Below are 16,009 nucleotides of genomic sequence, written 5' to 3' on the forward strand. Positions count from 1 at the left end.
AACATTTGAAAGAAATCGAACACTTATATCCGATTTTATGCGAAATCATAAATCCCCATTAATTGCATATTCATATCAGACTTCTGGTTAAGATAAATATTTAGATATAGCAAACTGTAAAGAATCCCCGACTTCTTTCGCAAGTTATGACAGATATACGTATTGGAAATTGTGACCCATGGTGGGTGATGTATCAGAAGGGGTTCGCAGATATACAGGGTGAGATAAAAAAAACTGCAACGACCAAAAAAGGTCGGAAATAGCATACAATTTTAGAATATGTTTAGATTTGTTCGAACTGGTTACCACTGGCACGAATTATGGCCTTCAAACGGTCAATGAAACCGTCACACGCTGCCCGAATGTTGCTCTGGGGTATTTTGGCCCATTCCCGGGGAAGCGCTTGCTTGAGGTAATCAACTCTTTGGTATTCTTAAGTGCCAACCTCAAAATACTTCAGACACAATAGTCCAATGGATTGGAATCCGGAGATTTTGGTGGCCATTGTGAGCTGGAAATGAAGCGAGGAACCTCATTTTGTAACCGAGGCTTATGGTGTTGAGTCCTGTTGAAATGTCCAAGGTATGCGTCCAAAATGTTTGCGTGCCCAAGGCTTTAATACACCCTCCAGAATATTTTCGAGATAATATTTGGCATTTATTCTGATGCCACGGTCAATTAATACGTGCGGAGAGCGACCATCGGCTGTTATGGCGGTCCACACCAACACCATGTCCGGCGCTTGAGTTCTGGTTGCCAACTGAAGGTACACTATTTTTGCAATTTCCTTTGAAATCATAAAGGGAAAATCAATTATCGTAGTAAAAACTTTTATATTCTTGCCGTTCATAATCAATTGGAAAGTTGCTGTTATCGATAATTGGCGTTAATTCTCTCGGAAATTAGCTTGAAAATATAATAACAGAGTCGCATTTTTGCCAAGAAGTCATTTTTATATTTCGACATTTTCTTGGAGTCCTTAAAAAGTCTTTGCTCTGGTATGGCATGTTTACGTTAGAGCTTTTTTCCGGGTTAATCTTCTTTATGAAGATTTATTTGAGGTATATGAAATGGAATTGACAATTTAAACCTACTGGGTTTTCTAAATCCTTTACAGCGTAAACGTACTAGTAGAATGTGAACTTTACGATTTATTCTCTATCTTATTTTTCAATTTCAAAACTAGTAGATTCTTGCAGGTTCTGGAACAGAGCAATTGTTGCCTTTTACTACGATAACCGATTTTCCTTTTATGACAACGAAAATAATTTAAAACCTAGTAGATTCTTGCAGGTTCTGGAACAGAGCATGTATTTATTTATTCTCTCAAGAATATTGCTCTGTTCCTGTACCTGCAAGAATATATTTGTTTTAAATATATCGACTGGCAAAAATCAGTGATCTCAAAATCGAAAATCGGTTTTAAACAAAAAATCGATTTAAACTGTTACATTTTTCACCATCAAAAGTCGATTAGTCGAAAGTCGACTTACGTATCCCTATTGTCGAATGGAAGAAGAAGAGTGACGAACTGAGCAATAGGACGGAAATTTTTTGTGCAATTATTTACATTAATTATTTCAACAATATTTAATACAAAATCTCCTCCCATTGGAAGGATACGAATAAAAATTTGGCGACAAAAGCGAAAAAAGTAATTAACGGCATAACAAAAGCAACACAAAAATATACAATAATAAGTATTTGGAGAAAAAAAGAAGATTGAAAGAAAATCAATTAGTGTGTGAGTGAGTAATGATGAATGTGTGTGGTTGTTGGGTGAAAGAGTGAGAGAGCGAAGAACGCGCAGCCAGCAGAAGATTTAAAATCTAAAAATATTTCTTTTTTTCCTCAAAAAAAGCAGCATATATTTTGCAAAAAGAAAAAGCGACATATAGTCTTTTGCATACACAACCGTTCAACCCCATCCATTGCTTTTAATTGAATTGAATTAAATTCGTTATTGGAATATTGTTTGTGGAAGCGGAAGAGGAAGAAACAACAACATTTAAACATGGTCTTGAAAGTTTACATCAGTGGAATGTCTGGCAACAAGGAGGTAAGTGGTGGTGTTGATGATGATAATATTGCTGTTGTTGTTGTTGGTTTTGGTGGTGGTATGTATATTCCATCATCATTCACAATGACGATGATATGATGTGGATTGAAGAAGACTATTATGATTGTATGTGGGCGGGGCGGCACGGCACGGCAATACCCTTGTCATTCAGTCAGTGCTTGAGCATTTTGTTTTGTAATGAACGACGACAATGAACTGGCTGACTGACCAGCTAGCTATGCTAATTTAACAATGGTTTGTTTTCATTGTTTTGTTTGGAAAATAAGGGGTTTACTGGGTGAAAGGGGTCCTTCATATTTATTTTATATGGCACCCACTTTATCATTTGATTACCCAGCGCGTCAGTGTCACTCAACTTTCTTTATCATAAAATACCTTTTCATATAACATCGAATGACAAAGGGTAACATTTTTCTAGAACAGCCATTAATCGATATCTGTAAACATTTCATTCTCGTCGTCGCTTGATTCTAAAATTAATCATGTCTTTTTCTAGCCATTTTTGGGGTTCAAGTGGGGCAGGAAAAAAACTGGTTTTAGTGTGTGTCTATTCCATTTGGTAAATTACCGACAAACATGTTTGTAGCTACGCATTCGTAAATTCTATGAGAGCTTAAAAAATGCCAAAGTAAATGTTGTAATCCATATGTAATGAATGTTGTTTATTCTATCTACTTGTGCCTAATCAGATCAACGAAATGTGTTTATTTGTGTTTTTTTGTTTAGATTAAACATATCTACTTAATAGAACTGTTATCACAATTTGTTTCAGACTTTTGTTTACTCGACGAACGGGAACATTCACACTTGTCCCATATCCATATATTATTTATACCGGCTTTTTTTCAAATAGCACACCACTACTCTTCTTTCCAAATAACGTACCCATTGTTGTGTGTATTTAGAAAGTAGCATAGCTTGTTGGTTGGGAAGTGTATTAGAAATGTTTCTGGGAAATCCATTCATAAGAAATAATAATAATAAAAAAACGGCGTCTTTCAAATGCTAGAAAAATGTATGACGTCATATCAGGCAGGTGTTTGTGCCATTTTGATGTAATGGTTATAACCTACATCAAAAAATGGTAGTTGTAAGGTGGTAAAACAGGAGAGTTAGCGAATGGGGAGAAATATTTCACAATGAATTTGTTAGGTTAAATCCGGGCCTAACTCTAGTTTAGTAAAAACTCTTCAATTTTTTCCAATTGTTTTCCATGACCCGGAACCAGATTCTAACTAGTTCATTAAAATTATGTTTTCAATAAAAAAGGTTTATTTCGCGTATCGAAGAGCTTTTACTAAAGATAGTATGGAGGGTATACTATGTTTGTAAATCCATTTGTAACACCTCGAAATATACATTTTAGACCCCACAAAGTCTATACAGGGTGGGATAAAAAAACTGTAACAAAGTCAAACGTCATAATTTTTACTTTTTTTTAATTGAATGAAAACAAAAAATGTCGGAAACAGCATCAAATTTTAGAATAGGTTTAGATTTGTTCGAAATGGTCACCTTTGGCACGAATTATGGCCTTCAAACGGCCAATGAAACCGTCACACGCTGTCGGCTGTTATGGCGGCCCACACCATCACCATGGCCGACGCTTGAGTTCTGCTGGCCAACCGAAAGTGCACATTTCCAGCAGACCTCTTTGGCAAGTAAATACGATCATTTTGTTTGTTTACAAACTGCAGGACGACGAATGTTTTCTCATCAGAGACGGAAAAACCAAATTTGGCAGTTTACCACTTTCGGCCAAGCGAAGCAACTCTTTAGCTCTTTTGAGTATTTTCTTTTTTTTGGAATTTCACCGAGCCCATTTTTCAATATTTGCCGAATAGAATATCGATCAAATCGCTTTTTTACGTTTCGAACCATCGGTCCAACAATTTGAATAAAATTGGCTGAGGGTATAAATATGTTGGCAAAACCGACTAATACTTTTTAACTTGTTTAAGCTTCAATAACATTGTTACTCATCTTTGGTTGATTCATTCATTCAAAGTGTGAGATGAGTTTCTGTTCCACCACCTACAATCTGAAGACAAATTAAGATTTAAATAGCAAGTATGATTCATTCAATGTGCAATTATTTATTATCAAGTTATATTTACTTCTCATAGAAAATAGAAATTAAAAACAAAACAACTAGTTCTTCATTACGGCTTTCTAAATAGTAGCTACGCTTTTCTAATGATTCACGAACATTACAAATTTGAGGTGTACTTATCAGTTCTCACCAATATAGGTGGCATTCTTATCATTATCGATTGTGTGTGACTGGTGTTTGTAGGTGATTGCTTTCTCATGGTGATATCATGTTTGTTATAGATGTGTTTTTTATGGCAAGAACGATGATTAAAGTGTTGTGCAGGAATGATAAAAGGGTGCATTTTTCAACACGTAGTACGCCATTGCAAAGATTTGAAATCTTTGGTGGTAATTTATTAGAAAATATTCACAGTTGGATTTGAATTTGCCTTGAGAATTCTTAAATATTTCCCATTCAGTGACATGGGTATGACTTAAAAATTTCGATGAACGAAATAGGATAGTAACAGATTTAGCTTCTTTGCTTAATTTAGGCATATAGAAAATTGTGTTTTTAAATGATAGGATATAAAAACATTACTACTGCTTGTCTTCTCCCCAGGGGGGGGTCGTTTGTTATATTCATTGAGGAGGTTTGAAATGCAAAATCAGCCTTTGAACAGATATAAAATTTGACCTTCCAATAAAAAAAAACTAACTAAAACCTGACTATAGCCTAACATATCAGGGCCAATAGCCAGTCGCCCATGAGCTGCTATCAGGACAAGAACCATTCTTGATGGCAGGAAAGAATCTTTTGAAAATACTAAACTTCATTAAGCAATGTTGGGTCTCAGATCATATTAACCTAATTCGAAATAAAGTGACTGAGTTGGTTTCCAGTCATTTGATCTACCGTTAAGCCATACCGCTATATACAGGTCGATTTCGTTTTTGTCGACATATCCGCACATATTAGTCAAGGACTAAACCAGAACAATTCGTGTCTTAGGTAGGCATCCATTGATTTATTAGAGGCAATTGCTACAGTCAACCCTGATACGCTTACGAATTAGCTTGAGTTTGGTTTCCAGTCAATTGATCTATCGATAAGCTATATATAGTCCGATTTCACTTTTGTCGACATATGCACACATATTAGTCGAGGACTAAACCGGAACAATCCGTGTCTCCCTTGATTTATTAAAGGCATTTTCTATAGTTAAACATGTCACGTTGTTTGAGGATGTCGACCTCTGACCAAGTTTGAAAAGTTGTATAATCATCTATATGTGTAGACAACAGTCGTATGTGTATTTCCGGAACAAGAAGTCCAAAGCACCTAGCGTTAAACAGGAAGTTCCCCAAGGAGGTGATATATTCGGAAATTTTTAACGTCTATTTTTCTCTACGGAAAGGAAGTAAGTCTGAACACCAATTTCGCAGAGCCGGCCTCTTATAACGCGAAAAGACTGTGGTCAGCTATGCGGCCCATATGTGGTCTGCAAATACAAGTGCTATGCAGTGGAACAACATCCAAACCTGCCAGGCTGCTGCCCTGAGAACTGCAGCAGTGTGCCTTCCCATCACACCAGTGGACCATCTACATGAGAAGGCGAAAGTCCTTCCCTTACGTCAGCATACCCATATACTTTCGATGTCGTGCCTGCTTGGGTGTTATCGTGGGAGTCATCGCAACCATGATAGGGGGGGTACAACTCCTCAACCCAAGCGTGTCAGGAAGAACATACATGATCTAGAGAGGGAGGTCCAACGCCATAAGAGAGAGCCTGTAGATCAGGAAGCCTATCAGGCTGGTCTAATTGGCATTCATACTAATGCAGTCAAAGATGACATCAACAATTACAGGATGAATGCCGTACTCGGAATCCACCCCCCATCCATTGCAGCTGAATACCTCGGAGGTTTCCATTTCCCAAAATACATTGGCCTAGAAGCATTTTTATACCCTCAGCCATATGCCTACAGACGGTATATATATTTCGATACGGCATTTTTATACCCTCAGCCATATGGCTACAGACGGTATATATCTTTTGATACGGTTGAAACGTGCCTTATCGAAATAACGGTTTCAGACCCTAGGACTCTTCGGACATTTGGAGACGATCTAACCATGTCCGTCCATCTGCCTCGAAGGAAGTATCCGATTTGATCCAAACTTGGTACATCGTAATATTATTGTCAAACTTAGATCGAGTTCGAAGATGGACAATATCGGTCGACTCATTCTGGTACCACCCCCACAAAATGTCAACATTTTCAAAGAAAATAACTTACTGCACAGAATGTGAAAGGATAATACGATTTTGCTCCAACTTTTCAAATCCTAATATTTGCATCGGTGCTAGGTTAGGTGTGAAAATGGACAATATCGGTCCACTCCATCCAATAACTCCCCCACAAAGGGTAAAAATGTTGAATAATTATAACTTTAATAAAATGTGATGTACGTGTCCGATTGTCTTCATTTTACACAAATCACAATATTTTTATCAAGGGAATTATCGGTCCACTCCTTCTGGTACCTCTCCCACATAGGGTCAACATTTTCGAATATTCATGAAGCTCATTAAACGCAAAATTAAAATCCGATTACATTCAAACATGGCACATCTTAATATTTATATCAACACAAGATCTGTTGTAAAGATGGTAGGGATTGGATATTGCCTTCTGGTACCTCCCCCACAAAGGGTCAAAGTTTTGAATAACCAAAACGATTATTAAATCCGATATGGGTTTTATCATTTTTGCATAGTTTGATTAATATTTTATAATTTCCACCTGGGTTTGAATTTCAGCTACATCTAAGATGGAGGTATACATATTACCTCAAATAGTGCTATAGGCCGTCACAATGTTTTTTTCTTAGTTTTGGGGTTATTTCAAACTTCTTTTTCTTAATTTGTTTTCAATATATATCTTATTAATAAAACATTATGTCTTCACAGGTCAAGAAACGCCAGCAACGTGTTCTCATGATTTTGGAGAGTAAAAATATTGCCTATGAAGTAATCGATATCACCGAACCTGGTCGTGAGACGGACAAAGAATTCATGCAAAACAAATCGACTAGCAATGGTGCCACAGTTAGTGATCCCGAACCCAGACATCCTCTGCCACCACAAATTTTCAATGATGAAGAATACTGTGGTGATTACGATGCCTTCGATATGGCCAATGAAATTGATACATTGGAACAGTTCCTGAAGGTGGCACCTCCGGTCGAAGCAACACCAGCAGCGCAGCCAGAAAACGGTGAGACCAAAACCACCAATGGTGATGCTGTGGACGCTGGGGAAAATAAAGAGAATGAAGGTGGCGAAAGTGCCGAAGAAAAAACTGCCAAGAATGCCGAAGAGGGCGAAAATGCCGAGGTTTGAAACTTGTATTCTTTTGTTGTAATCATAAAGAGCTCTGATGATAAAAGAAATGATATTTTTAAGTACATAATTGCAAAGCAAAAACAAAACAACAACAAAAAACTATGTTAACACATAACAAAAACAACAACTCTCAAACATTTCTAAGAATGACAGCACTACCAATTACTGCAAAAAAAGAAACACTTATCTCACATCTACACAAACATTTCCACTGATTTATTTAAACAAAAAACAAAACATCTTCCTTTCCTACTAAGCAAATTGCTGCACTATGATTCTCCTAACGTTTAATTTATTATTTTGATGATTATTTTTTTAATTTTTTAGATTTTTTATTATTTTTTTAATTTTTATTTGATTTTTGCCTCCCATTCCATTTTTTATTTTTTCTTTTTGACACTAAACATTAACATCAAAACTATGCTTAAAGTATATTATTACTATATACAAATAAATTACATACAACATTACATATATATATGAACTATGTATTATCTAAAATACATAACTACATAAATATATAAATTAAAAAAAAACAACAACAAAAAAGAAACAATTTAATAAAAGTTTGTATTTTGAAAAATTAACCCTTAACCGCCAGAGCAGTAACGCATTTGAATAAAAAAATTTAAGCTTTAGATATCGTAAATAACCAAAGAACAACAACTACAACAACAACAGTACAGGGTGAGATAAAAAAAAACTGCAACAAAATTTTTAATTTTTTTTTTTTTTTTTTTGAATGAAAGCAAGAAATTTCGGAAATAGCATCAAATTTTAGAATAAGTTTAGATTTGTTCGAATTGGTCACCTTTGGCACGAATTATGGCCTCAAACGGCCAATGAAACCGTCACACGCTGCCCGAATGTTGCTCTGCGGTATTTTGGCCCATTCCCGGCAAATCGCTTGCTTGAGGTGATCGACAATTTGTTATTTTTTAGTGCCAACCTTGCTTTCCAAAATACTCCAGACACAATAGTCCAACGGATTGGTATCCGGAGATTTTGGTGGCCATTTTGCATTGGAAATGAAGCGAGGAACCTCATTTTGTAACCATTCTTGGGTGGCGCGTGATGAGTGCGATGGTGCTTAGTCCTGTTGGACTTAAGGCCAAGGTCTGCGGCCAAAATGTTTGCGTGTCCAAGGCTTTAATGCACCCTCCAGAATATTTTCGGGATAATATTCGGCATTTATTCTGATGCCACGGTTGGTAAATACGAGCGGAGAGCGCCCATCGGCTGTTATGGCGGCCCACACCATCACCATGGCTGGCGCTTGAGTTCTGGTGGCCAACCGAATGTGCACATTTTCAGCTGACCTCTTTGGCAAGTAAACACGATCATTTTGTTTGTTTACAAACTGCTGGACAATGAATGTTTACTTATCGGAGACGGAGAAACCTAAATTCGGCAGTTCACCACTTTCGACCAAGCGAAGCAAATCTTTTGCTCTTTTGAGTCTATTTTCTTTCCTTCGGTTGTGGTTTAAGTTCTTGGACTTTTTGGAATTTCAATGTCCTTACCCCGAGCTAATTTTTCAATATTTGCCGAATGGGATATTGCGATATGCTCAGCTGTCACTGGAATAATTTTAACAGCTGTCGGACGAGTGGCTTAGAAATGACAGCAGTCTAAAGTTAATTGCAGATTTTTATCTCACCCTGTACATAAAAGGGGCAAGGGGACACCATGTCTATGGATGTCCGGATCACAAGGGACACCACTTGGTTTTTTTTTTGGGCGGGAAACACATTACAACTCAAGCGTTAAGCAAAACTTGTAGTTCTGGAGAATGTGCAAAAGATGGCTTTTTTGTAGTGGAACCTATTTCCAAGACAATGCTCGCATACAACGAAATTCTGGCTAAATAGCAGCTCCAATGTGAAACAAAATGCACGCGCTTTCTGTGTAATTGGAAATCGAAACAAAAACGTCATACCACCACAGAACGAAACTTCTCCTATTATATACTGTAAGCAATATCAAGGATACGTTCCAAATTCTATAAGAGAGAACTAACATGGCAAATGTTTCTCTTTTTATTTGTTTATTTGTGTTTTTAAACGCTCTTTGTCTTCTGTGTGTTTCGAACTATTTTAAATATTCCTCTGACTATCGCTCACTCTCTCTTTGGCTTGCCGTGCTTGCATTTCTTCCTCTCACTCGCTCTATCTCGCGCGCGCTGTCTATCTCTCTATCCCTACTCTTTGTGTCTCTCTTCTGCTGTGTTGTAATATCGTAATTAGCGTAAACAATTGGCCAAAGCAATAATGCGCCCATCTATGCGTCAAGCTGCAACAAATCTCATCGTAGTAATGAAAGTTTCAATCAAATTTTTACCCAAGAATGCCGATAAATCGGAGAACAAAGAAAACGGCGAAGAGCAACCAGATGGTGAAACTAAGAAGGACAACGAGGAGGATACTGCAAAGGATTCCGAGGACGGGGATAAAAAGGATGAAAAAGGTAAATTTGTGAATTTCCAACAAATTCAAGAGCATCATCAATATTTTGCTATGTGTATTTTAAAGAGGAGGATAAAACCGATGCAGTAGAGGAGAAGGAAAAACAGGAAACAGTCGATGATGGCGAAGAAACAACGGCAAAGAAAGACCAGGACACGGAGGAGGTTTGTGGAGTCATGTGTGAATTTGCTTGCGTTGTTTGCATGTTTGCTTTGCTATTGAATTGCTTTCTTTGGAATGTTAGTCCATTGATGCATTTCAGAAAAATCTTTAATGGAATTTAATTGATTTCTAATTTGTAATGATTGAATTACTGTGGCTCCAGGCAATTCCACAGAGAGACCAAGTGTGTATCCGAAGACTAATATATTCACGTCTTGTTTTTTATACCCTCATCCATGTGGCTGGCTGGAGAGGGTATATATTGTTTGATAAGGCCACAACGTGCCTAGTCGATATAACGGTTTTATATCCTTGGTCTCTTTGAACCAAATCCGTTTCATGACATTAAGAGTCGATCTAGCGCTGTCCGCCCGTCTGTCTAGTTGGCTGGTGCGCACGATAACTCTCGACTTGAGGTTCCAAACTTGGTACAGGGTAATACTATTATCAAATTTAGATCGAGTTCAAAGATGGGCAATATCGGTCCACTCCTTCTAATACCTCCCCCACAATATGTCAAAATTTTCAAAGAAAAAATTTACTGCACAGAAAGTGAAAAGATAATCCGATTTGGCTTCTACTTTGCAAATTCTAATATTTCCATTAGTGCTACGGCAGGTGCGAAAATGGACAATATCGGTCCACTCCATCAAGTATCTCCCTCAAATATTGAATAATTATAACTTCTATAAAATGTGATGCAAGTGTCCGATTGTTTTCAAATTACACATATCATTATTATTAACCCAAGGTCTGGTGTAAAAATGGAATATATCGCTTCACTCCTTCTGATACCTCATGGGTACCTGGTACCTAGTTGAAAATTTTGAAAATTCATGAAGTTCCTAAAACACGAAATTAACATCCGATTCCATTCGGTCTTGGTACATTTCAATATTTCCATCAACACCAGATCTGCTATAAAGATGGTAGAGATCGGACCACTCCCTCATAAAGGGTCAGAGTTAAGTGAATAACAAAATTCATAAAATTCGAAATAAGCATCCGGTTCTCCTCAAATTACACATATCACAATATAAAAATTAAGCCAAGGTCTGGTGTGCAGATCGGATATACCGGTCTACTCCTTCTGGTACCTCCCTCACAAAGGGAAAGGGAAAATTAACATCCGATTCCATTTATACTCGATAAATCTCAATATTTCCATCACGACAAGATCTGTTATAAAGATGGTAGAGATAGGACCATTCTTTCTGGTACCTCCCCCACAAAGGGTTAACGTTTGTGAGTAACAAAAACGGTCATAAAATCCGAAAAAAAGCATCCGGTTCTCTTCAAATTACACACATCACAATATTTTTAATAACCCAAGGGCTGGTGCGAAGATGGGATATATCGGTTCACTCCTTCTGGTACTCTCTCACAAAGTGTCAAAATTTTGAGTAACTATGAAGCTCATTAAGCATGAAATTAACTTCCGATTCCATTCGGACAACACAAGATCTGTTACAAAGATGGTGGAGATGGAACCATTTATTCTGGTACCTCCCACACATAGGGTTCAGGATTTTGAAATACAAAACGCTCAAAGAAAACGAAATAAGCATCCAACTCTCTTCAAATTTCGAACATCCAAATATTTTTGCTAACGCAAGATCTGTTGTAAAGATGAAATATATTTGCCAACCCCTTCTGGTACCTTACCCAATTGGTTACAATTTCCAACGCTTATGTCTGTCATAACTTGCTAAACAAGTCGGTGATTCTTTACAAGTTGCTATATCTAAATATTTCTCTTAATCAGAATTCTGATATAAATTTATAATTTATTGCAACTTATGATTTCGCATAAAATTGGTTCGATTTCCTTCAAATTTTTCACATTCCAATATTTTTATCTGTATTAGATGAAGAATGAAAACGGAATACTTCGGTCCGCTATATCTGCAACCCCTGCATTTTTCTACATTTTTCAAAAATTTGCTCATATCTCATATAAAGTATAGGAAGTAGTCGATAATAGTCCAAATCTGGCATGTTGTAATATTCAGTCAGATACGCAATGGTCAGTATTGGCCAATTGCCTCGGAACCTCCCCCATAAGAATCAACAGTTTGAATAATCATAACTCAAGGCTAAGGGTTTAAGTCTGTCGGAAAAACGGACTAATACTATATTCCTTGTTACAATTGACAAAAGAAGAAGAAGTCCGTATTGGCCAAATGCTTCGGAACCTTCCCCATAATGGGTCAACAGTTTGAATAATCATAACTCAAGGCTAGGGGTATATTCCTGTTACAATTGACAAAAGAAGAAAATGTGCGCCATTACGAATCTCTATTCTCAAGCGGTATTTACCAAGATGGCTGGGGTCTTCTTTAGTTCCGCCGGCCCGAACCAGTAATTTGACAAATAGTTATTTACGAAACTTTTCATCGAATTTGGTGTACATTGGGAATTCCCTGCTGCAAGGAGTCTCATAATTGAGAGGGAATAGCCGCTAAGGTCCTCTAGAGTTTTTCTTTAATTTCACAGCAAATTGCTTGACACGTGTTGTAAGAAACATTCTCCTCCAGATCAGTTTGTTTGAAAAATCTTCAAATTGCCCAAAACCAGCGATTTCTTATTTAATTGTCACCAATCACAAATTAGGTGGTCTTTCTGGCTACTTTCTGAGAGAGTAAGGAAGTTTAATTCTCTTTTGTAAGAAAACCGTAAATCAGACACAATGTCACACTTTTATGTTCTCACCATTTTGTTACTCTCTCATTATATTTTTTTCAATGGTTATAATTGTGAGTGTGGAGAGAATTATGGTCTTTGAAGGCACGCGTCTCTATTTGACAGAAAACAATTGTCGCGCCATAAAATGAAACAAAGCTTGATTTTATTTAATTAAAAAGCCATACCATAGAAGAATGATGCTGGATAAACGAACGCAATTGCCGAAGAAAAATTATTATTTACACATTATAAAATGTGGAAGATTGCATGTTTCTAATTGAAGCTTAACAATTAACTCCTTAGAATTTTGCTGCATGTAAATGTTGTTGTACTTGTACCAAATGCTTTTGGGCACAAGTACATGCCAATGTACGTATGTATGTATGTTATGGTCCCAATAACATCATAATTAACATCACGTATTTATATATGTTTTCATTTCATTTTCCACAATGAAACACACTTTTCCATCATTCAGAATGAGAAGTCGGAAGATGGTCAGGAAAAAGAAAAGAAGGATGAAACGGAAACGAAAGAAGATGATGAAAAGAAGGATGATACGGAGTCGGACAAAAATAAAGATAACGAAGACAAAGCCACAACGGATGATAAGGAAACAACTGAAGAAAGTGATACCAAAGAATCTAATGATAAGACAGATGATGCTGGCAAGGACGAAGAGACCAAAGATCAAACCGATGGGCAAGTGGCTGAAACGGAAAATAAGGAAGAAAAACAAGAGGAAACGGAAGGAGAAGAAGAAGAGGAAGAGGATAATGAAGAGAAGGAAGCAAAGGAAAAGGAAGAAGAAGAAGAAAAGAATGATGAAAATAAACAAGATGAAGTAGAAGATAAGAAAGAAGATGAAGAAAAGAATGATGAAAACAAACAAGATGAAGCGGAAGAAAAGAAAGAGGAGGATGTAAAGGATGAAGCAGAAGAAAAGAAAGAAGATGAAGAAAATAATGATGAAAACAAACAAGATGAAGTAGAAGAAAAGAAGGAAGAGGAAGTTAAGGAGGTTGTTGATAGTGAAACCAAAGAAGAGGCTGAAGCTGCAGAAAATGAGAAAAATAAGGATGACGAATCAAATGAAAATGATGAAAAGTCCAATGAAACGGATAACAAAAATGATGAAACCGATAAAGTAGATAGCTCAACGGAAGCAGCAGCGGAAACAAAATCCAAAGATGAAGAGTCTTCAGAGGAAGGGGAGGATGAAGAAGATAAAGAAAAATAATACGACTAGTAGCAAGAACATAAAACATGATGACGCTTATAAGCCAAAGATATGATTCATGACTGATTTCATATGAAACTGCTGCCACCCCCTCTTTCTTTCTCGTGCCTTTTAATCTTTATTTATTCTCATTTTGCAAATTTAACTATAATTTTCTATATTTCTTCACACAGAATATCTAATTAATTTCTGCACCGGGCCCAGAGGAGAATATTTTTTATACACCACCCTACACACACACACCTGCACATGCATAATAATGTTTTTTTTTTATTACTTATTTATAATAATTAATTTTCCCCCACCTTTTTTTAAACCGAAAATATCCTTGTAAATATGTGTATGCAATAAAAAACTGAAAATTATTTAAATATTATTAAAACAATATATAAGAAAACAAAGAAGTTGGTTGTACTATTGCTGAAGTTTAGATAATTTTTAATTTTGAAATAACTTTACCCCTATGAAAATTGTTTTTTTTTTTACCCATAACAGTAGAGTACAACCAATTTCAATATTACCCAACCGATTTTTTATATTTATTTTAGAAATTATTTATTGGGCGATAAATAAATAAATAATCAATATTTATACTAATTTAGCGGGGTTGTGATCCAAAATTAAAGCCTTGGTTTCAAAAACAACCCCACCAAAAAAAAAAAATAAAATAAATAAAAAAACAGTCACCTAAAATCGACCTCAGTGTAAGATAAAAAAAAACTGCAACGAAGCCAAACGCCACAATTTTTACATTTTTTTTTTTAAATTTTATGAATAAAAGCAAAAAATGTCGGAAATAGCATCAAATTTTAGAATAAGTTTAGATTTGTTCGAATTGGTCACCTTTGACAGGAATTATGGCCTTAAAACGGCCAATGAAACCGTCACATGCTGCCCGAATGTTGCTCTGCAGTATTTTATCCGATTCTCGGCGAAGCGCTTGTTTGAGGTGATCAACACTTTTGTATTTTTAGTGCTAACATTGCTTTCCAAAATACTCCAGAGACAATTGGTCAAACGGATTGGTATCGGGAGTTTTTGGTGGCCATTGTGCGCTGAAAATGTAGCGAGGAACCTCATTTTGTAACCATTCTTGGGTGGCGCGTGCTGAGTGTGATGGTGCTGAGTCCTCTTGGAATGTCCAAGGTCTGCGGCCAAAATATTTGCGAGCCCAAGGCTTTAATACATCCTCCAGAATATTTTCGCGATAATATTTGGCATTTATTCTGATGCCACCGTCGATTAATACGAGCGGAGAGCGACTATCGGCTGTTATGACGGTCCCCCCACACTATCACCATGGCCGATGGCCAACCGAAGGTGGTGCACATTTTCAGCTGACCTCTTTGGCAAGCCATTCGAACCATTTCTGCTGATGCGGCTGTTTTCTTCCGTCCACTTCCTTGAGATCGGGCTATGCTACCAGTATCACGGTAACGAGCGATGGTACGAAACAAAAGATTTATTCAAATTTAAATGCTGGAGTTCTCTAACGAGAACTAAAAGAGAAATCACTTCCATCACGAATAACTTTTTTTCAGGAAAATTCTCAACAAAATACTTTTGTACGCTTGTAAACAATATAATGAGCTATCACTGGAATAATTTTCACCCTGTATGGGAAGAAATATCCGCAAAATCGGATGAAGATGTATATCGAGGCTATATAAAAATCTGAACCGATCTCGAAAAAATTTGCCAGAGGTATTTTCGAGCTTTATCTGATTTCCGGTATTCATTTTATCTGAAAATGCTATATCATTCCTGTGGAGTGCATATTACGAATGTGAGCTATTAAAACACCAAATCGTCTGAAACATATATATAAGAGCTATAGCTATATCTGAACCGATATTCACCAAATTTGATTTACTTGCTTCTAGATTGAATTCGGTCAGATGGACTGATATTGGCCATTTGGTGCACAAAAACC

The 16,009-nt window shown here is 36.6% G+C and overlaps 1 protein-coding gene across 4 annotated transcripts; it reads left to right on the top strand.

The window, feature by feature from the left end:
* Positions 1–1,482: 1,482 nt before the first annotated feature.
* Positions 1,483–14,461, top strand: LOC101892568 (myb-like protein X). 4 transcript variants are annotated; one of them, XM_020037504.2, is made up of 6 exons: positions 1,483–1,748; positions 1,865–2,059; positions 7,090–7,515; positions 9,870–9,990; positions 10,056–10,153; positions 13,315–14,461. In XM_020037504.2, the coding sequence occupies exons 2-6, from the start codon at positions 2,015–2,017 to the stop codon at positions 14,074–14,076; spliced, it is 1,452 nt and encodes a 483-aa protein (XP_019893063.2). In that variant the 5' UTR covers positions 1,483–1,748; positions 1,865–2,014; the 3' UTR covers positions 14,077–14,461. The 4 variants fall into 4 exon arrangements, with proteins under 4 accessions (XP_019893063.2, XP_019893062.2, XP_019893061.2 ...); XM_020037503.2 differs by having other exon boundaries at positions 1,483–1,744; XM_020037502.2 differs by having other exon boundaries at positions 1,483–1,654; positions 1,862–2,059.
* The last annotated feature ends 1,548 nt before the right edge of the window (positions 14,462–16,009 follow it).

Source organism: Musca domestica, unplaced genomic scaffold (assembly GCF_030504385.1).
Source record: "Musca domestica strain aabys unplaced genomic scaffold, Musca_domestica.polishedcontigs.V.1.1 15, whole genome shotgun sequence".
Classification (NCBI taxonomy): domain Eukaryota; kingdom Metazoa; phylum Arthropoda; class Insecta; order Diptera; family Muscidae; genus Musca; species Musca domestica.